The sequence below is a fragment of the Entamoeba invadens genome (genome assembly GCF_000330505.1).
Source record: "Entamoeba invadens IP1 unplaced genomic scaffold scaff_1105074725225, whole genome shotgun sequence".
Taxonomy (NCBI): Eukaryota; Evosea; order Mastigamoebida; family Endamoebidae; genus Entamoeba; species Entamoeba invadens.
The window spans coordinates 256653-279014 of NW_004443552.1; the positions used below are offsets into that span (position 1 = coordinate 256653).

The window sequence follows — 22362 nt, forward strand, 5'->3', positions numbered from 1 at the left end:
TGACCACTTCACATCTGTGTATTAATTTAGTATAAGTATTTAATAAAATAAGAAAAATATTAAAAAAAGATGGGAATATCACGCGTTACTTGTCAAATGGTCAAAGAAGACAGTTGCAAAAATAGTTTATAAGTTGAGTCAAACTAAAATGAATAATAAAAGAGTTATAAATAAGTTAATATTAATAAATACAATTGACTTCAAGAATAAAAGAAAGAGAAGTGATTTGTGGAGAAGTAATGACGTTAAAACAGAAGAGAAAAGAGACAATAATTGTGATGAAAATGGTATATAAGTGGTTTTAATAAATCTTATTAAATCATACAATGAGTTGTGGGAAGGAGTGTAAGAAGGAAGAAAAGAAGGAGTTTTGCTGCATGAAGCAGGAGATGGTCTGCCCTATAAAAAGAGCTTATGGGAAGTTTTTGAACAAGTTTGAGAAAGCTTCTATTGGACATCAAGCCCCACTCTTTAAGGCAAAATGTTTCTGTCCGAAGGGAACACTGACTGAATTCAATTTGGAAGATTTTAAAGGCAAATTTGTAGTCTTGTTGTTCTACCCACTTGATTGGACTTTTGTCTGCCCAACGGAGATGTTGGGATATTCGAAACTTGCCGAAGAAATGAAGGATGTCCAATTTGTTGGCATTTCTGTTGATTCCGTCTTCACACACAAAGCATGGTGCGACGCTCCAAAAGAAATTGGAGGCATTGGAAAGCTTGCCTTCCCACTTGTTTCCGATATCAAGAAATGTATTTCAATCAAGTACAATATGTTGAACATCGACGAAGGAATTGCAAGAAGAGGGTATGTCATTATCGACGACAAAGGCCTTGTGAGATATACTCAAACCAATGACGATGGTATTGGAAGAAACACTGAAGAGACTAAGAGAATCATTGAGGCAATTAAGTTCTCTGATAAGCATGGTGATGTCTGTCCATTGAACTGGGTTCCGGGAAAAGATACTATGAAGCCGACTCCAGATTCCATGGTGGAGTATCTTAAAAAGCATCATCAAAAATAAATGAAACATTTCGATATGGTTTTGTTTAAGTATTTTGAGGTTTTCAATCTAATAAATAATTACTGTAAATGACTATATTTTTGATTAATTACTATTACTTGAAAATTATAGTAAAACAACTATTAAAAATAACATATATTTATTATATAAAAAAAGACACTTTTAGGAAGATAATGGATCATATTTCTTTTATTTATATTGAAAAAGATAAATATAATAAATGACAAGACCAAAAAGGCGTCCTCAAACACCTAAAAAAAGTCTTTTTTTTTGTTTCTTTTGCGTTGATTAAAGTATTTCAAGCTAAAAGGAACATAAATATGGTCCAACAAAATCAGTAAATTGTGGGAGAATTCTATTGAAACACAATTGAGAGGAAAAACCCTAAATGGTAGTCAATAAATATCCACTTTGTGAAGACTTTTTATTGCAAAAACGTAAAGAGAAAGGTGTTGAATTCCCAGAAAAATACCTGAAAAGAAAGAGTACAGAAGAGACAAAATTTGGATTGAAAGAAATGGGGAGGAAAATGGTCCAAATACGACTGCAAAAGAGGGAACACAACAACTAGTTTATATAAAGAGTTTGAACTGCGAACTTGAATTAAGGAATTGAGATGAGCTTTGCAGAGAACCTTATAGATGGATTGGATGTGGTGTACAAACACTCGACAAACAACACAAAGGCGTTTTCTGATATCAAAGACTTTTTATCGAAAATGGCGTCGGAGCGAAAGGACTATGAAAAGCGTATGACAAAATTAGTTCAAGATTTCCGACAAAAGAAGATCTGTGGGCCAAACAGTTTGTTTTATGGGACCGTGAAAGATGCTCTTGAGAGTTATTTGAATGCCATCGAAGAAAATGTGAACACGGAGTCTGCGATAACAAATGTGTTTAGTATGAGCGCTAAAGACCTTGAAAACCAAATCAAAGAATATGAAAAACAAGCAAAAGGATTGATTGCTGACGGACAAAGAATTACTAAAGACTTTGAAAAGCAAAAAGATGTGTTAAAAAAAGACAAAGACACCTTTGTGAAGTTGTCGAAAGACGCCGACTCGGCAAGCGTCGCTGTTGAAAAAGCTATGCAAGACCAAACCACTAAAGTCAACAAAATGCAACAACTCACAACTAAAAAGGAATCGGCTATTGAAAAGGCTAAAGAAGCAGATCAAAACTATAGAGCTACAGTCCAACTTACTAATGAGAGACTCCACGACTATTATAATTCACAACAACCAAACACTTTATCTCAATTCCAAGCATTCGAAGAGACTATTATTAACGCTATTAAGGACTTGATGACTAAATTCGGCTTGGCATTTACAGCTCTCCCAGACGCTTATTCCAAATTCGTCGAATTCACAAAGAGCAAATTTGACGCCGTTTGTTACTTAGAGTTTCAGTGCAAAATATTGTCAAGTGATGTGACTGACTTTGTAGATTGACGCTGACGCAGATATCAACACTTTCGCGACAACTAAAGCAACGAATGGTCATATGCCAGACGATTTCCCAATCGAAGACGCAAGTGGAAACATCCTCTTCGAGGGAGCAAGTAACGCGGGATCACAACCAATGGCTCAACAACCAGCCTCATACTCACAACCTCAAATGGGAGGGGCGGTTTCACAACCAGTCGCTCAACAACAAGAACCAGAAGCCGCGGGCGACCAAAAAACAACGACGTCCACACAAGTCAAAGCATTGTATGACTACACCGCGGAGGCCGAAAGTGAGTTAACTATCCACGAGGGAGACATTTTGGTCATCACAGAGAAGCACTCGAGCGGGTGGTGGTTCGCGACGAACGACAAGGGGCAGTCGGGGTTTGTCCCCGAGAATTACGTTGAGCCCATCAGCGCCTAATTGAAAAGTTCACTTCTGGAATTTCGGTTGCCGAACTGTAAATAGCGAGAACTGAATATTTGAATGATTGAACTTATAATTGCCCTCAGTGCATTGCACACTCTTGCTTATTGCGACTATTATAAGAATAACACCCTCTTCTTTGTTAAAGACGAAATTTGTAAGTTCGATCCAGAGGTGTATAGTTACTCCATATCTCATCGAGTCAGCTTTAACTTTCTTAACACAAGTAAAGAACTCACCGTGTTCTTGGACGACTCAAAAGACGTCGACTTTGTACTTGGACTTGATAGTATGAAGACTATGATACCTCGAAAACAGTATTTCTCTTCACTTGAAAAGTTGAATGTATATGGGAGTGGAGTGCAAGAACCACATACACTCACTCTGATGGCCCTGGAAATTCAGAAGGATTTTGAATTGAATGTGTACACTCCAAATACTACAATAAGAGTGTCGAAGAATGACATGGAATATCCTATCACCTACAAGATAACAAGTGTCGATGGGAATAAAGTGGTCTTTGTGAGAGGCGTAACAAGCCCAGCAGACCATGTTATTCTTGTTGGTAACGTCTCAGTGGCGTGGCAGAACTCCAACTCGAAGCACAGAGAGTCGTGTGAAATTACGTTTGTTTCTGAAGGGAAGGTGTCAACTACTCCGTTTAAGTTTAGTGTATATGGTGTTGTTCAAGAAGCAGAGAAATTGAATGCATTATGTGAAAGAAAGGGTTACACCAGATTTACGGATTGTAACGATGAAGAGTTTCAAACCAATGTCTTACAACATGAGACAGATAACTTGTGCTCATGCAAATTCCTTTGGAGTGATGAGAGAGGAGTTCATTATAACAAGTGGGACTGTGATATTTATTCACAGTATTTAGACTTAATAGCATATTTACCCAATGCTGTTATAACAGGAAATTGGAGTGGAATCACAGTGAGAAACACAAACGCCAGTTTTGTAAATGAACACGCAAAATGGGTGGTATTGAATAACACAATTATTAAAGGAAGTGTTATTGCTGAAAAGGTCAAAGTTCTTAGAAACGTTTTCGCTGACAACGTTGAAGCTAAAGATATTTATATCGAAGGAATATTATTCGTGAAAACAGCTAAATTGGGGGTGCAATTCAAGTTTGGGAAAGAAGAGAATGGATACAAAGAGGTCATTTTGTATAACAAAGAAAAGAAGGAACTTTAAAACAATTTTTATTATTAATAATTATATTAATAATAATAATATATATTTATTTTTTTTAAATGGTATATTTATAAAAGAAAAACCACATTTATGAAGTTAATAAAAAAATTTGGAAAATATTTTTGTGGATAGCATTTTTGAGTTTTTTAGTATTTGACTTTTCTATCGAAGCTTCCGTTTTTTAGAAAAAAATTTCTTGAAATATTTTCCTACAAGCCAATCCCGTAAGCGTTTTTTTTGAATACCAATAGAAAATAAATGATAAATAAACTATATTGTATAATATTATTTCGTTTACATTTCATTTTTGGGAATTCAAAAGTAAAGGCCTCTGAGGTTTAAAAGGACATTTTTTTCGAACCACACATTCTGACAAACACAAAGAATATAATAAAAAGCTATACATTACTAGTAAAGTAATACTGAGTAAGAGAAGATCGTAATAATTCGACCGTAGTTGTAGTTTTGGCTGTTTCAGAAAAGGAATTTCTTCCGAGCTATAAAAGGAACTTGTGTTTGTAGAACATTCAAAAGATGACAGCGAAAGTGATTAACAACAACGACGTTCTTGGGTTTGAATCAGAGAAAGCGACTTGCCCTCAAAGACTCAACTCGATGGATCTACTTTCCGAGTGGACTGGGTTAACTCGATCATTAAAGATCTATGACTCTGAGATCGATGAGTTGGAGTCAAATGCTCTCTGGAAAAAGGTTCAAGGGAGAAAGAATGTGATGTTTGTAGTTGTAACAAACACGGGAGATGTTTTTGGGTCCTTCCATGGTATATTGCCTGAGAAACAAGGTGCTTGGGTGAGAGAAGATAAAGACCAATTCATCTTCTCTTTAGATAACAACCAAGGCTATCAACCAACTAAGTTTAAGCCAAAGTCAATGACCCACCAACTTCTTTCAATCGCCAAGAAAAATCAGAAACAAAAAATGTTTTGGATATCAGACGCTTTTCGAATTAACTCAGAAGACAAAAGTTACATCTCAAGTTCCTTTTCTCGATTTTACGAAGATACAACTCATTCGGACGGTAATATATTCACAGGGTCTGTATACCCACTCACCTTCTCCGTTGTATCTTGTGTAGCTTTCCAATGGTTCTGAATATGTTTCTAATAGATGTGTTGTTTCCTTATTGTACCATCTTTTTTATCGGTTAATAATCTTGTATGTAATAACAAACAATTTATTTTTTTATTTCCTTTAAAAATCGCAATCCAAATCAAAAGTGTTAATTTATTGTAATTTTAACAAATAATTAATAAAAATTAATTCTAATAAACATTTTAAAACTTTAATGTTTGAGATTATTATTTACATTTAAATTATATTATAATTATTTATAAACTATAAATATAAAAGTGTTTTATATAGTAAATAATTTATAATGAACTATTTTTATTCTTATTGTGGAACTGTCTTTTATTGTAAATAACTTAATAACAAGTCGAAACACTAAGACAAAGTTTTAAAGTTCCCGATTCTTTGCGATAAAAAGTTAATACATTCCAAAAACCCCTTTTTACTTTTTTTTAACACTTTTCAAGAACTGAACTTATAAGGAATAAGCCTCATGCTGTCTCTTTTAGTTTTATTTGCAGTATTAGGCGATATTACTATGAGTGCAAAAAGTGTCTGTGAATGTACGGTTCTCTCAGACAAACTCTACACAAGCAATTGTGTTGATGAAAAAGGCGAAAAAGTCCCGTCAAACGCCGCTTGTGTTTACACGATATCGACGCCAATTGACGCCCCAATTGAGTTAGAAAATGTCGACGAATTGCGTGTGAAAGTTCCATCACGATTTAATGTCCGCGACGTCGTTATCAATAAATTAGTCATCGAGGACTTGGCAGTCTTCACACGAACATCTCCCGAATCGAAACTCCAAATCAACCAATTAGTCGCTTCAAAGGCAAAAACAGTCACCTTTTCTACAGACACATTTGTGTTGTCATCTGATGGATTTGTTGATGTTATAGTGAGTGGGGGGTCGAAGGTGTTATTTAGTGGGCAGATCAATCGACTGACCACCGATGGGAGTTTCTCGTGTGTGTTATGTAAGGTCAACGAACTTGAAGTCCAAGGCCCGACGGAGATTACAATGAACGAAGTCGATCTCAAAAAAGTCATATTGAAAACTTCAAACTTCCATTTGTTCTCGCCACAACTGACTAAATTAGATATCAAAGAGTTGATTGTCGACATGAAGTCAGACTACTTGCAAACACTTTCGTTGATCCACTCGGCTTCTGTTATACCAGAAGATATGATTAAGACTCTTAAAGTCGTTGACACTAAAAACAACGTCATCAAAGGAACTATTAAAAGAAAGTGCCAAGGGTATGAGGTCTTTTTTGTCACTAATAGTAACAACGAAGTCATCTGCCACCCTATCACATGTGTTTATAAGTTCAAGGGATTCAATATGAAGTCGTGTCCTATGGCAGAAAGGAATGTCGGCGATTCACTGATACCAGCAAATATGATCATTGAAGAACCAATTTGGGACGACAAGTGGAGTGCGTTGAAGTACACCAATGTCATTTTTAAGACGCAAGGAAAAGGACTGAATCTCCAAAAAAAAGAAATCAAAACGGAAACATTAACCTTTGAGACTGGGAAGTACTCACTTGAGAACGCACAATACAATGGAATTGTAGTGAAGAGTGGAGTCGTTTTAAATATGACAAATGTCATTGTTGACAGATTTGAAAGTAAAGAAGCTCAACTTGTGATCGACGAAGTCATTGTAGTGTCTCTCCTCGATTTTAAGGCGAACACAGTGACTATGACTGGAAACTTGAACTTTGGCAGCGCACAGTCGAAAGAAGTTGTCAAAGCGTTTTTTGATAAAGACGAGGTCGACACTGATAAGGGAAAGTTTCTGATGCAGAAGAAGACTGATTTCTTTGTTGAAGAAATCAGTATCATGTCTTCTGTGTTCCCAGTGATTGAAGACTTTGGGAAAGGAAAAATGTACTTTGAAGAAGGCGTCTATGTTACGGCAAAGAATAGAGAAGGGGATGGGTGTGTGATGTTAGCCGATTCCAATCAAGTTGATGCAATCACATTGAAAGGGACCAATTTGGTATTGGACCAAAACCACATCTCAGCATATTGGTGTAGTGATGCGCAAGACATTCCTCCTTCTTTTATTACATGTGACATGAAACGTTCATATAAGAAGAATGGCGTGTATACCATTGGGTCGGAGACTATTAAGAATGCTGGATGTGAGGAAAGCGACGAACAAATAGTGAGCTACGTGTTTGAAGAGGACGACGTTGTTGTGAATTTTGAGGCCCGTCGGGTTGGGCGAGTCGAAGCGAAAAAGATCACCTTTAAGACTCAGTTGGAGCAAGTGGAGTTGGACGAAATCAACGCAAAAGAAATTACATTTGACGGGAACTTCTTCAGCAGTTTGATAAGTATCCAAGAGAAAGGCAAGTGTAATATCAAAGGCATAGTTTCTTTTGATAAAATTTTATGCCAAACTGAAAAGACTGAAATTACAGTAGAGGAAGGGTCTTTCTTAGAGAGCACTGGCGATGTCGTCGACTCATTGAAGATCGTTTTAAAGAGTAAAGCTGCGTTCCATGGGTATGGGAGAGAGTATGGCTTTGATATCTCTAACACTGATTTTGATATAGCGAATGACGCTATAGTCAAAGTGAATTCGGAGTGTGATATGAATAACGTGAATATCAAATTAGGGTTGTTGAATCAACATGCTGTGAACTTGTACAGTGGGTCTTTGAAGAACGTGAATGTTTTCTTAGTTATTCCGAATAGTGCAGTTCTCAGAGCAACAAAGAAGAACCCACAATATCTTGTGTACTCTGAAAAGGGTATTACAATTGAAAACTTTAATACGTACATCTCCGAAGGTATTGTGCAAGAGGCAACAGAAACTACCGTTGCATGCAATGGGCATTGGATCCTTGCAAATCTGAAAACTTCAAAAGCTAAGTGTATAAGTAAAGGTATTAATATCAGAGGAAAAGATACATTCACAGAACCAGAAAGATGGAGTCGAAAGAAAACGACGTTCAAATGGACGTACATAATAGTTGCTGTACCAGTCCTTGCGGCTGTTGTCTTCATCATTTACTCGTTTTGCAAGACGTCGAAGACTTCGACTGGTCAAAAGACTAAGAATATACTGGAGGATTAATACTAAACACATTTCTTGTTCTATTTTTTTTTATGTTGAAAATCTTAGTCAACTCTATTATTAAGTGATAGTACATTTACATAAGATTTTTTTTTTAAAGAAGTGACATAAAAAATTCCAATTAATTAAAAATGAACTATAAAAGAAAAAGACAAGTGATGGAGGTGTTTGTATCTATAACAATAGAACAATCAAACTAATTTATAGAATCAAACAATTACAACAACAACTCGACACTCTTTCTTTGATCGAAAAAAGTCTGAGCGAGCAATCGCAACGAACAAATGAAGTCGACGAGTTGGTCACCGGCATCGACGAGAAGTCGTCGGACCTTTTTGGGAAGTGCAATGTCATATTAAAAAAGAAAAAGGAACAACAAAACACACTTGAGGCGATTAATAAGGAGATAAGGTACTACGACGCTTTCGACGAACTCGCGCGGGCAATCTCAAACCCAAAGTCGATTGATTTCTACTCTGCGCAGTTCAAGAACGTGTACTTGGAAATTAGCGATTGCATCGATTATTTCCAGATGAAGGTTTGGATACGCCTTTCATTATAAAATAGTACTGATCAACAGAAGACAGACTCAGTGTGTTATAACTACTTCCTGCGATACCAACAACTCAAGAGCAAAGCACTCAACTACCTCTCCGTCTTTGTGAAGAAACAAATTGATGTGATGCATCAGTCGTGTAAGACACTTCCCGTTCTCCCCCTCAGTCAATTCACAACAAGTACGTTATACGAGTCACAAGTGTCTGCGAACTTTTCGACACTTATTGACATTTTGAAATTGAAAAACGGGATTCTCGAGTCGTCGTATTTGGACGAATGCGTGAAGCACTATATAGCAATCAGAAAAGCACTTCTCTTACCTTATGTCAGCAAGTTGTTGACAACACTCGAACAAATCAATCCGAATGCAAGTGTTGTCACTCGAGAAGGCGGGATCTATCTCTTCACAATCTTCTATAAGGAAGGGAAGCTGTTCCGTTCGCTGTTTTCACAAGACAGTCAAGCCCTTAAAGTTGTGTTGGGAGAGGTTTTCGAAGTGTATTCAACATATGTATCAACACTCTGTTACTCATGCCATGACCTTGGTGTGTTGTGTACTGCATTGACTTACTTACGAGATGAACAAATTTTGTATCGATTACCACATTCAAAGCTCGTCGCGTTACCGGAATATGCGCCATTCCAGGCGTGTGTTGAAACTTTGATTTCTTTGATATCGGAAAGACTGTTACATGTGTCTTTGTTGTTGGTGAACACTTTAATAGCAAATTACTCGCCACAAACAAGCGATTTGGACTATCCAAATATTTTCAAGACGTCGAGTATCTCCGATTTACCGTTCAGACTTGTGTTGTATCCACCAACAGCAAACACCCTCACACTACTTTCAAATCTGCATTTTGCACTCGACCCAAAACCATTTTCGGAAGTTGCGTCGACGGCCGTGATATCGTGTGTGGACGCCGTGTTGAGAGCTTCTAAAATGGTGTGTCCAGATAAGCAATTTGATGGCAAACTTTTTGCTATCAGAAATCTGTGTATTCTGCGAGACCAAATAGTCCCCTTCACATGTGTGGATGACTCATTGCGTAAAGTCGAGTCTGCCATCCAAGAATTAAGCGGTGAGGTATGCAACGAGATTTTGAAGATCTTATGTCCGACTGGTGTGGAGTCGTTGCGTAAGATTGGGGAGAAGTTAGATGGTGTTGATTCCCAAATTCTTCAAGAAGTGAACACGTCCATACCCCGTGTGAAAGATATTTTGTTGCTCTTTAATGTTTACCTCCATCAAGTCCACCAGAAAGAGCTGATTGAAATCTTCAAAGCAAGGATTTTGTACTTCTCTCATAAGCTAGCCGTCATCCTAAGGAAGGAAGAATTTGAAAAACAGTTTGTTGAAGGGGTATCTGTAGTCTTTACAGAGTAAATCAAAGCACTTCAGTGTTGTTTAGTGTTATATATTAATAAATTAATTAAATAATTAAATAAAGTAATTAAGAGAATAATTTACTATTATGTAGTTATAATATTATATTACTCTCAAAATAGAACGAATAAAAAATCATGAATCAAGTTAGACCTTCACCAAATATCTTCCTTGATAAGTTGTGAATTTGACACCCTTACGGACTTGGTACGCTTGGTTGCAGTCAAGGTGTTTAAATTTGAGTCCAGAAACAGCATAGTTGATGATTTGGAACCCCATGGAGACTTTAGTGAAGGTGTCGACATCCTCGTACATCGAACGGTTCACGGTGCCACTGATTGTTGGGACAACCTTTGGGTTTTGTTTTCCAATATTCCAAATAAGCAACTGTATATCAGTTTCATTTCGATGTCGATAAAAATACAATAGAACAGATTAGAAGAAGACAACAAACATGTTTAACGGCATCGAACTTGTAGTTCCCTGTATTCACCACTAACTCGCATGAAGTGACTGAAACGGGCAATTCAATAGTCATCGTCATGTTGATCACCTCGCTTTTCAGTTGTCCCATTCCAAAGCCTGGGATGTTATTAGCGTACACCGACAACTCAATAATTCCTTTGGTATCCGTATATTTCACAGATCCTCCAAGCTTGATTGGTGCTTGAAGAGTGCCTCTGACCCGGTAATTGAAGAGCGAAAACTTCCCTTCTGGGGGGACAAAGGAGAGGACTTTTTGTTGTTCCCATCGTCCTATTCGAACACAAGGATGGAACGAGACGTCATCCATGATTTGGGGGTTTTCAAATTTGAGAGTGATGTCTGGCATCCCAGTAAGTGCTGACAAACAAACGACCTCCCCTATCACTTCAGTCCGTGTCGACTTCCCAGTCACAAGATTAAAGACGGTGTTAACGCGTTCATTCACATCAAAGAGAATTTCGTTGTTCTTATGGACGACACCGTCCTTTCTCCACGGCAACGTTCGAGAGCCCAATGCGTCTTTGTCGTAGTTCACTAATAAATCTCCAAGAACTACTTTCTCGATCTTCTGTGAAGTAGTCGTTTGGTTCATTAACGAGTCCATTGTATTCGGTTCCATAATGAACGGAAACCCACCGTCCATCATGTTGTCGATGATCTCTGTAAATCGGATGTAGTCCTCTTTGAGGATATTGTAGTCATAGATACCATCAGGGTACATATACTTCAAGACCATTTTTATTCTCTGCAATATTGTGGAGACAAAGAGGGGTTGGACTTCGGTGTCAGTGACTGCGATGAAATAGACCGAGTTTGTTGGAAGCTATTAAATGAGTGTGTGACTTCTTTTCATGTCAAATTCTTTTAATAGAGAAGTAAACAAACTTCATGGCAGATGTGGAAAAGACAATATGTGTTACAATTGATCACTGGAGCTATTTCTTTGTAAGATGTTGTTGTTGTCACTTCTAGTGAGTATGTAAGAGGACTAATAAAGTGTTAAAAATGAAACAAACATTTGTCATAAAACGGAACTAACACGCCTTTGTCTAATGTGTTCTCGTAGTGTCTGGAGTATATGACGTCGTTCGAGCAACTCACAATAAACAGAGATTTAATCATAGTCTGCTTTTTGAGTTCATTTTTCCTTTTTCTTACTGAATTTTCTATTCAATTCGATTAAAGAGGAGTAACAGAAATTTTGAAACAGTTTTCCTATAATCTGGTATTTATTATGGTTTTATTCTTTCATTAGATAATTATAACACTTTTATTAATATTTTTATTATAATAATGTGAATTTGATTATTTCAAATTGTTGGGAGTAAAAGCCCAAAAATGTAAAATTGGGAAATTGTGTTATATATAACATTTTGACAAGTTATAAAAATATTCAAGTTCTTTTTAAAAAGTAGAACTAAAAGTTTGGTAACTTTTCCATAGAAGTGAACAGAAGTATATCTTACACAAAAAAAGGCGAATTTTTTTAAAAGAATAAAGATTAAAAAAATATTTTTTTTTGAAAAAATTGAAAGTTATAAATAATTATTATATTAATTATTAAGTATATTACATTATTAAATGATATGTTTAATAATTTTTTATTATATTTTGAAACTTCATATATAAAGGTGATTTTGAAGATTCATCAAAATGCTTGGGCTGACAATATTTATTTGAAGTCAAAAACAAACTTAAAATAATTAAGAACTGGTAACAAAAGGTTTGAAATGCGTGTCAAATAATTATAAATTAAAAAAAAAGAATTAATTAATTATTTTTAATGTTAAAAAAAGTGATTACAAAAAAAATTATTTGGTAAACAAAAAAATAAATGTATTTCTTTTAAAATATTCATATTTAAACAATTAATTACCATATAAAAAAAGTAGTTTTTTGATAATCACACATAGTTACCAATGTGACAAGTCATCGAATGATAAATAAACAATTAACAACTATGTTCAAATGTAATTTTTGATGTGAACGTTCATTAAAGAAAATAATTATTTATGACATATTTTTAATATTTGAATATATCTTTTGTATTTAAAACAGGTGTGACCATTATCATTGTGTAACTACATAAAAACTATTATTTTCAAATAAATCACTGTCGATAATACATTTAAATAATGTTATTTAATATATATTATTTTTTTAATTTATTATGTCTACCACACACATAAACAACACAATTATAAAAATGACGTCACGATTGTTATTGAATAGTGAAATAATAACATGATTATACAATTTCTTTTTAATGATTTTATTATAATAATTAATATAAAATGATTCATTTATATACTCTACATATTTATTATAATAACGGATAAAAACAAGAAAACCTTTTGAGTGTGTAAACATATAACTTCAAACTATAGTTAGTTTCACAACAATTCCTTATTTTTCATAACAATTGGATTTGTACCTTTGTTACGATTAAATATATTTAATAAATTTAATTGAAAATAATTTTTCTACATTATTAATATTCAATTTGAAAGCAATTGAATTGTTATTAAATGTTTGTGTATTACTTGAATAACATGAACATTGTTTTTTTTTAAATCCAAAAAATATGTTTTAATTCACTTTTTTGTATGATTCAAAGGAATAACTGTTATTATATATAAATATATATATAATTATTTTTGAAACGAATTTATAAGTGTATTCATTTTTGTTGAACGACTAATATAATGTACAACAACAAAGAACTAAGATATATTTTATATTATTTTATCATCTGCTTTTACTCCTTAATGATAAAATATTTATTTTTATATTTTATGTGTATATGTGAGAGAACATCAAGTTAAAAGCAAAAAAGTTTAAACTGTGCTATTCTTTTGATTTCGGTGTAACGATTTCGAGTTCAGTTTTGATGTTACATGTTTACACACTAAAAATTTATCACGTTTTATTTTTGACATTTTATAAAATTGAAAATGTTGTGATTAATAATGAAACCTAAAACACAATCTGTTGTTATTTAATTATTGAAATTAATAATCAATACATGTTTCTATTATATATAATAATAAATGTTGTGGTGTTACTAAAATATACATGTTTAATTGTGTGTTTTTGTATCAATAATAATAAAAATATAATTAAGAAAGAATAATCGAATATAACAACTCTCTAACACGTAATTATCAACAAAAGTTGTTGTATAAAGATTGTGTAAATCGACATAGTTACACAATGAAATTGATTATAATAGTCTATTTTTGTTTAAATAAATATCATAGACATTACACAAAAGTTATTATTAACAATCAATAAATTCAATGTAATAAACAACAATTATTTAAGTAAAAATTTAATTTGAGAATTACTATTGTATCAACACTCTTGTATATTTGTTTTATTTTGAACTTTTAATTGCGTAGATAACTTTGTTATAAAAATTGATAACAGAATCTGTTAAGGTTTATAATAATAATATAATCAATTAAACATTGTGTAAATTCTGAAATAAATTAATTTAATAAAGCATAATTTGAATTAATATTTAAAAAAAAGATAAAGATTTTGAAATAATAATTGAATCAACGTAAAAAGTCTTAAGATAACTTAAATTTAAAAATGTCAAAGATCAACATAAATAAACAAAGAAAAAAATAATATATTAATATGCAATAAATACAAAATAAATAAAAAATAAAAATATTAAATAAACAATACAATTAAAATATATATATTTAAAAAATATATTTAAAATTATTATATAACCACCTCTTGTACAATTTCTACTTAACTACCTCTTTGTACATTTTTTTATTTTCTCTTTTCATTTTCTTCGTTTCCATTTACTTTTTGTTTATTATTAATTTTGTTTATACTTTTTTCGACCTTATATATTGTTTTTTCTGTTTAATTTTCTTTATTTCAATTTTATACAATTGTCAAACATTTGATGTATAACCAATTTTCAATTCTGTATTTTTCAATTCTGTATTTATAAGTTTATTGTTGTCAAAATTCAAATTTTGTTATTTTTTATCTCCTTATATTTTTTTTAAATTTATTATTTTTTATAAATTTTATAATAAAAAATATATTCAATTTATCTTTATGTAAAGTCAAAAAGGTGTTTTTTTCCTATTTATTCACAAATCTTTAAAAAAGATAAATATTTCTCCGTTAAAACGGTGATATTTTTTTCCTGTTTGATAATTGTTTTATACATAAGCAACAACAATACTATTAATAGTTTAAAATTATTGTAATTATTTCTAATATTACAAAATTTGTTATATTTTGCAAACTTATGTTTTTACTCAAATTACAAAATGGAAAAAATATAATCATAATCAATTAGTTGGTAATAAAAAATAAGTCTTTTACACAGATAAAGATTAAAATTAAATTATTGATTCTTCATATCAATACACATTGAATTTAAATTAGTTATGTATTTACATATCAACTTTTTTAAAAAAATTTTAAAAATTTTTAATTTAATTATTTAAATATAATTATATATAATATTTTTTCGTTCATAATTGAACAAAAAATGAACCAAATACAGTCGATACTCTATCGGATTGGAATAATGGGAAAATGGTTTTTCCCAAGGATTGGAAAATAAAAAGAAAATTTTATACTAATTATACGGGTTTTATTTATAAAATCGGATTGGAACAAGTTTTGATTGGATAAAAAACCAAATCCGATAGAATACCAATCCGATAGAAGTCCAATCCGATAGAGTATCGACTGTAATATATAAAGTCATTTTGGAAACCTTATTTGTTCTGTAAATTTTATTTATAAATTTTGATGATTGTTTTTTTCCTTTTTTAACAACTCAAAAAATACATTCAAAAACAATAAAAAACAACAAATTCGATATTCAACGATTCACGCTTAAAACAAAGAAGTGATGCTTTTTTACAACAAAAAATAAAAAAAAGATTATTTGGTACTCGAAATATACAAAAAAACAAATTTGATATGTTCAAAAACATGTTTGCGAACACGCATTAAACGAATACAACTATGAATCAAACAACTACAACTAAAAATATAAAACAATGAAAACCAAATAAACCAGATGCATCGTGAGCGTCAACTAAAGAAAGTGATGTTGTTTCACACCGCAATTTATTTAGTCATTGATTTTCGAAAAGACTTTTAAACTATCCTCTTAGTTTGTTAGCAACATTTTCATGTTATTTTGTTCATAATTTTTTTTCTAATCAATTGTATTTATTCACTTTTAGATGTTTAAAAATCATCGATCAAATGGTCTAAACTTTATTTATGTTATTGGTTGTGTTAGTGGTTATTTGGTTTTGGAATAGGTATATTAATTATAATTTTTTTTATTTTTATTTTTACTTATATAGTCACCCGCTAAAAGCAATGAAAACACGACAAATGGTGTAAAGAAACTATAATTTATTATTTTATACTATAATTATAAAAAACATTAAGAATAACATAAATAACATGAAAAAGTCAAAAAAATAAGAAAAAATTAATCATTTTTTGTCAAGTTTTTTGAATGGTTTAGAAGACAACGGCAATCTTAAAATTGTGGTTTCTTTTTTCCTTATCTTATTTTGGGTTTTTAATGCTTTTTTTACTTCCCTTTCTTTTCTTTTAACTTCAATTTGGAAAGGGAGTAATACTGTCTTTCTTTTCTTTTGAAGCAACGGAATTGGTTTTGGAATAAACTGTTTGAACAATTCTCTGTATTGGGGCGTTTTTATAAATTTACAATGTTCGATGGATACACGACACTTTGGAAGCGTTTTGTCAATCCAGTTGACTATTCCTGCTTGTTTAAAAGCAATAATATTAAAAGGAGGTGTTGTAACCGCAAAGAAAGAATCCACCAATATCATCAACTCTCTTAGTCTGTTTCCGAGTTCAATATTGTAAAAATCTGGTTTTTTATCTTCCCAAAATAAATTACCATCCACATCTTCCTTTTCGACTTCTTCTTGAAAAAGCAAATTTACAAAACTGTCGTTCGCTTTTAAAGAAGACATTCTTCTTTTAAGCCTACCAAATATCCCCAAATCAAGAACTTGAAGGAAATGAGAAGCATGTGGAGTTAATCTAACAAGAGTTATGTTATTTTCAGCGAGTAACAATTCAATAATCGAGGAACTGTGGCTTTTTGCATTATCCCACACTAGACAAGCTCTAAGATCGGACATTTTTATTTCAATTCCAAGCGCATTCATTTCATTTTTAATTTCAACACGTTTTCTATTAATATAATCAAGCAGAACAGTTCTAATCCAGTCTTCACAAATTTCACGCGTAATGAATCCAGACACACTGTATCGGAATAAAACATTATTTTCCGTTAGTCCATTACACCTATATTCATTTGGAATGGAACAAACGGGCAAAATAACAGTTGGTTTCAGAGTTGAACCATCAGCAGCAACTGCGGCAATTAAAGTGCAATGTCGTTCATCCCTCTCTTGTCGACAATACACAAATTTCATTTCATAATTCATTGGAACAAAACAGTGTCCATCCTTAGAATCTGCTCTTGGACTGTAACCCATTTCATCCATGTTAACAACAAGACCAGAAAAACAATTATCTACACTATTTTGGAGAGTCAAAAAGTAATTTAACACATCAATGGGATTTACATCGAATCGTTTTTCTGCAAGTTGTTTGCACGTTACAAGTTTTAACCCATGTCTTTCTGCCCAACGAATTGAAGATTCTTTTGTGGTATTCAAGTTGCATTCATCAACAAAAAGACTCCAAACATAATCTGTTGTTACTGCTTTGTTTTTTAGTAATCTTCTGGATATTTTAGAACAAAGTATATCAGATTGTTTAAAAGAAATGTTATATTTACTTTTAGATTCATTACATGTATAACACGCTTCTTCTTCTTGTTTAATAACAGCGGAAATTCTTGGCTCATTCACTTTGAAAATTTTTGCCAGATCTTTTTGAATTATTTTCAGTCTCAGAAAACCATCCAAAACATTGATATTGTAGTATGGGTTGATAACACTTATAAACACTTTTGCGGATTCCAAACTTTCCATATTTTTATTGAACACCTTAATATTTTTATAAGCAATATAAATTTGTAACCGTTTATATTGACTGTAGCAAAATTCTTTTTGTTTTAACAGAAACAGCACAAACAAATAACACAATGAATCTGATACATCCAAAGAATTTGCCGAATCGTCGAAAGCCATCGCAGGTGCAGGTTTGGTCTTTTTGTTTTCTGGTATTGTCCAGGTAAGTGTATTTGTACTGCATTTTTCCATTAATAATTGATTTTCAGTTCACCTTTAATCTATTTTGACAATGTTTTAGAATAAAGTAAATTTATAGTTAATTTTGAAATACTTGCAATATAAAGAAAAAAATGACAAATTGAAACATAATCTAAAATCATAATTTCTAAAAACTATAAAATGGTTTCTTTAGACCATTTGTCGTAAATTTACACCTTTTAGCGGGTGACTATAATAAAAAAATATTTTTTTTACACATTTTTACTTTGATTTGATGTTTAGTTGTATTATTACTATTATATTATTAAAATAATAACTATTAAATTATAGTATATTGTATTATAACAATATTACTTACCAAATAACTATACTTTAATAAATAACAATTTGACCAATCAGAACGAAAATAAATTGACCCATCCACGTGGATGGACCACAAAAGTTCAAATGATTGGCCAGTTTGATTTTGAAAGCCAGCGACGGGTATATAAGACGCTCTGAATTGCAAAACGACAATGAGTTGTGGGTGTGAGAAGAAGTGCAAATGTGAAGGCAGTGAAGCGATCATTTGTGGGTGCTGCTGCCAAGATGGGAAGTGCTGCTGTGACTTCAAATGCAAATGTGGTGCTGAAGGGAAGTGTGAGTGCTGCTGTTGCTGCAAAGAGGGGAAGTGCCAATGCAAGACATTTGCAACTGGGATGACCATCACCTGTGAGTGTTGCTGTGAGGGTTGCAAGTGCACATGTGAGTGCAAGTGTGGGGAGAAGAAGGTGTGCCAATGCCAGAAAGAGGCATCAAGTGGGTGTTGTTGTGGAAAGACATGCTAAGTCACTCTTTTCATGTTTATGTTTAAATTGTTGTTTGTATAATTGTTGAACGAAAAATCAAATTGACAAAAATGAAAAATCAAAGTGATGTAGTGTGTGTATTTACATCTTTGTTTGTATGTATTGTTGTAATATTCTTGTAAGTATCAAAAAAATATGAACGTTTTTTGATAAAAAGTGAAATATAAAATTAATTTATTTTCAATTGTTAAATCAGGTTGTTTTTTAATTATTCGTTTTTTGGATACTCCAGCTATACTCAAATATCAAGATTACCAGGTCCAATAAGTTGGAAATGCCATGTGAAAATAACTCAAAATGGCCAACGAAAAATAATTGAATTAATTGATTCAAACCATTAAAATATAACAAAAGTACTTGTTGTATAGCGTTTTATACTATTGTTGAAAATGATGATTGTTTAAATAGAAGTTTATGGTAAATTTATAACTCATTCTAAAGTTTTTGGAATTAAATTAAAAAAATAAATCAAAAGGACATCCTTTTACTTTAATCATATTATTAATCAATAATCATATTTATTCAAGTTAATTTCAAAATTTTCAAAATTACCATGATATTGGTTACATAATTTTTATTACAATTCGAGATATAAAATTAGAATAGATACATTTGTAATAAATAATTGATGGCTTTTTGAATAATAAAGTATATAATATACTATATTTTATTATTGTTATTAATTATATAAAATAGTATAAAAATTTTACTATTTCATGTCAACTGATAGTAATTAATATAACGGGTTTAAATTTTATTACTTTAAACCTAATTATAGTATAATTGCACATATAAATAATAATGAACCTTAAAAGTAATTATTATTGTTTTTACCAATTTGCCAAAATAGTACGGTTTTTTTATTTGACCCAGAAATTATTATTGTAAAAAATAGAACGATTATAACCTGATAAGTTGTATATCATTTGAGTGTTGTAATAGTAAAACAAAATATGGGTTGCTTCATTTTTTTCAGCATAATATTCGCTGTTATACCATTGAAGATAAAATAAATTAAAAAAAAGTAATTTGTTTTAACATGATCCCAATTTTTGAGGTATTTTTTATATAATTTTTTAGGTACATTACAATAACATATTATATGTTGTATTAAATAAAATAATAAAATTATAATAAAACAATAATACAAGTTTGTATTTTTACGAAAATCAAACCCAAGTGCCTAAATTGTAGCTTCAAAAACCAAACCTTCGGGAAAAGTCCGACATCACAAAAACTTCTATTCCCAAAAAGTTACGACTTTTTTCACTGCTTTCTTGAATAAAAACGGGAGTTTTGTAATGGAAAAAGCAAAAAAAAATCAAAGGTGCAAAAATACGATCATTGAAAATACTCTTCATACCAAAACCCGAGAATAATAGAGGCCTTTTACCAAGAAGAATGGGAAACCCACGTATCCATCCACCGAACATTCTATTATCTAAACACCGAAAAATCACGTCGACTAAACTTTTCAAAACACTAAGAACATAAGACAATGAAGACGTTGCTTGCTCCACAACGCAGGCGAAAGGCTGTTTCACTTAACATCCCATCGCATCCTTTTGCACTTTTGGCCAAAGAAGGAGTAATCATTCCTTCATTGACAGAAATCATTTTGGACGCGTTTGGCCGCTTTGAGGAGAACTTCACTGCACTCTCGGCTTCACAACTCCCACACCCACTTCCTCCTTTATTGGCTTCACGACTTTTACAAGTCGTTGCGAACAACCCAACAGCGTCTGACATGGATTTGAATATTATTATGTATAGACTTTTGGCTGCTGGTACGGGACAAACCGCTTTAGACATTCATGGCACACATTTATTAACAAGACCAACGTGTTTAAACATTTTTCAATTGTCGATGACACTCAATATAACCACACTCGATATTAGTCAGGCAAGGGGTTGTACGTCCGACGACTTGTCTTTGCTGTGCAAAAATCTGAAGAATTTGAAATACCTCAACACATCGGGATGTCTGGCGTTTGACGATTACTGCCTTGCCTCCGTCTTACAATTAAGACCGCCACTCGAAACTATTAATATTAGTAGTTGTCCGAGAATAACAGATTACTCCTTGCAATGTATCGCTAACATTCAAACACTCCGAATCTTCAAGGCTAACAATACTGCTTTGACATTTGTTGGTCTGAAGTTCTTAAACGGACTTTTCGAATTGGAACTCCTCAATTGTAAATACTTGACAGATCAATGCCTCGACTTTCTCTCGAGAAGTAATCCACAACTTCGATCGCTTGCAATCTCTGGTCCTAAAATCACAGACAAGGCAATTCAAGTGTTCTTGCAACGAACACCAAATCTCAATTTTCTTAATTTGACAAATTGCGTGAACGCCGGGGTCTTCACGTTGTCGCAACTCTTCCACTCGAGATTCAAATTAATAAGTTTGAATCTTTCCAATTGTTTCAGTGTATCTGCCGATGACCTTATGCGGGCATACAATCAGTTATATGCGTCTACTCTATTTTCTTGGTTAGTCGACTTGAGGTATCTCAACTTGTGTGGGTGTACCAGAATAACACCAGCATTTTTATCTACACTTCTTCAAAACACGCCCAAACTGAAGACTTTGATACTCGACGCAGTCACCATGGACGAGACTTCAATGCAAATGTTCTTACAATCATCGACTGTGGCGGCAGATGTCACACGACGGTCTGTGGCTCGAAGTGGTGCTAAAATATCGCCACTCACTATTTCATTCAGCCACTGTAATATATCAACACAATGTTTTGTCAACTTGTTCAGCGTCAGGGGGTGCGATTTGATATCACTGAATGTAAACTGCTGTCCAACTCTGAACGAACTTGCCATGAGTGTCTTAGGCGATTGCGCCCATTCGTTGACACATTTCTATTGTCAGAATAACAGTGGCTTAACGGAGACTGCGCTGATACAATTCATTTACAGGTCACCACGACTTCGGGTGTTATTCTTAAACGGAACGTCTGCGGTGACAAATCGAGTGATATTAGCTGTAAGAGACTCGTGCTTAAATATTTCCCATTTTAATATCAGCGAGTGCGAGAACATTACACCGGAGAGCGCCGTTGTTTTGTCGTCAATGCGATCGTTGCAATACCTCGATATATCATTCACAAAATTCACACCAGAAACCATCAAACCAGTTGTAAATTCATTGCCAAGAATCACATACTTCAGCATGCAAGGTGTCACATACAAACAATCCGATTTGTTCTTACAGGAGGCACAATGGATGAACGTGATGAGACTTAATTTCTCGCAATGCTCAGACGCACTTCTGGAAAACATCTCAAACAACTGTCCTTTACTTACTACACTCGAACTGAGAATGTGCTCCTTAGTCACCGACTCGGGAATTAAAACACTCATCCAAAAATGTACAAAACTCATCACTGTTGTGCTCTTGGGGACGTCAGTGTCACCACAAATCCTCGGGTTTTTATCATCTAGAGGAGTTGCCGTTCAATAATAATTGTTTTTGTGTTATTTCATATCTCCAAAGCATTTGTTGAGCTTGTTATATAAAAATTGTGTTA

The 22362-nt window shown here is 32.8% G+C and overlaps 9 protein-coding genes across 9 annotated transcripts; 8 read left to right on the forward strand and 1 right to left on the reverse strand.

The window, feature by feature from the left end:
• Window positions 1-326: 326 nt before the first annotated feature.
• Window positions 327-1028, forward strand: EIN_381430 (hypothetical protein; the record flags this gene model as incomplete). The annotated part of the gene is made up of 1 exon (XM_004258899.1): window positions 327-1028. One exon carries the CDS (start codon window positions 327-329, stop codon window positions 1026-1028), a length of 702 nt encoding a protein of 233 aa, XP_004258947.1.
• A 616-nt stretch (window positions 1029-1644) lies between these two features.
• On the forward strand, window positions 1645-2899 carry EIN_381440 (hypothetical protein; the record flags this gene model as incomplete). Its single annotated transcript, XM_004258900.1, has 2 exons — window positions 1645-2415; window positions 2474-2899. 2 exons carry the CDS (start codon window positions 1645-1647, stop codon window positions 2897-2899), a joined length of 1197 nt encoding a protein of 398 aa, XP_004258948.1.
• Window positions 2900-2962: 63 nt separating this feature from the next.
• EIN_381450 (hypothetical protein) lies at window positions 2963-4105 on the forward strand (the record flags this gene model as incomplete). Its single annotated transcript, XM_004258901.1, has 1 exon — window positions 2963-4105. One exon carries the CDS (start codon window positions 2963-2965, stop codon window positions 4103-4105), a length of 1143 nt encoding a protein of 380 aa, XP_004258949.1.
• A 534-nt stretch (window positions 4106-4639) lies between these two features.
• On the forward strand, window positions 4640-5218 carry EIN_381460 (hypothetical protein; the record flags this gene model as incomplete). Its single annotated transcript, XM_004258902.1, has 1 exon — window positions 4640-5218. One exon carries the CDS (start codon window positions 4640-4642, stop codon window positions 5216-5218), a length of 579 nt encoding a protein of 192 aa, XP_004258950.1.
• Window positions 5219-5687: 469 nt separating this feature from the next.
• Window positions 5688-8291, forward strand: EIN_381470 (hypothetical protein; the record flags this gene model as incomplete). Its single annotated transcript, XM_004258903.1, has 1 exon — window positions 5688-8291. One exon carries the CDS (start codon window positions 5688-5690, stop codon window positions 8289-8291), a length of 2604 nt encoding a protein of 867 aa, XP_004258951.1.
• Window positions 8292-8422: 131 nt separating this feature from the next.
• On the forward strand, window positions 8423-10236 carry EIN_381480 (hypothetical protein; the record flags this gene model as incomplete). Its single annotated transcript, XM_004258904.1, has 3 exons — window positions 8423-8457; window positions 8499-8829; window positions 8872-10236. 3 exons carry the CDS (start codon window positions 8423-8425, stop codon window positions 10234-10236), a joined length of 1731 nt encoding a protein of 576 aa, XP_004258952.1.
• A 147-nt stretch (window positions 10237-10383) lies between these two features.
• EIN_381490 (AP-3 complex subunit mu-2, putative) lies at window positions 10384-11844 on the reverse strand (the record flags this gene model as incomplete). The annotated part of the gene is made up of 4 exons (XM_004258905.1): window positions 10384-10623; window positions 10691-11545; window positions 11608-11687; window positions 11739-11844. The coding sequence occupies 4 exons, from the start codon at window positions 11842-11844 to the stop codon at window positions 10384-10386; spliced, it is 1281 nt and encodes a 426-aa protein (XP_004258953.1).
• A 6637-nt stretch (window positions 11845-18481) lies between these two features.
• EIN_381500 (cadmium metallothionein precursor, putative) lies at window positions 18482-18793 on the forward strand (the record flags this gene model as incomplete). The annotated part of the gene is made up of 1 exon (XM_004258906.1): window positions 18482-18793. One exon carries the CDS (start codon window positions 18482-18484, stop codon window positions 18791-18793), a length of 312 nt encoding a protein of 103 aa, XP_004258954.1.
• A 1519-nt stretch (window positions 18794-20312) lies between these two features.
• Window positions 20313-22295, forward strand: EIN_381510 (F-box/LRR-repeat protein, putative; the record flags this gene model as incomplete). The annotated part of the gene is made up of 1 exon (XM_004258907.1): window positions 20313-22295. The coding sequence occupies one exon, from the start codon at window positions 20313-20315 to the stop codon at window positions 22293-22295; it is 1983 nt and encodes a 660-aa protein (XP_004258955.1).
• Between the last annotated feature and the right edge of the window lie 67 nt (window positions 22296-22362).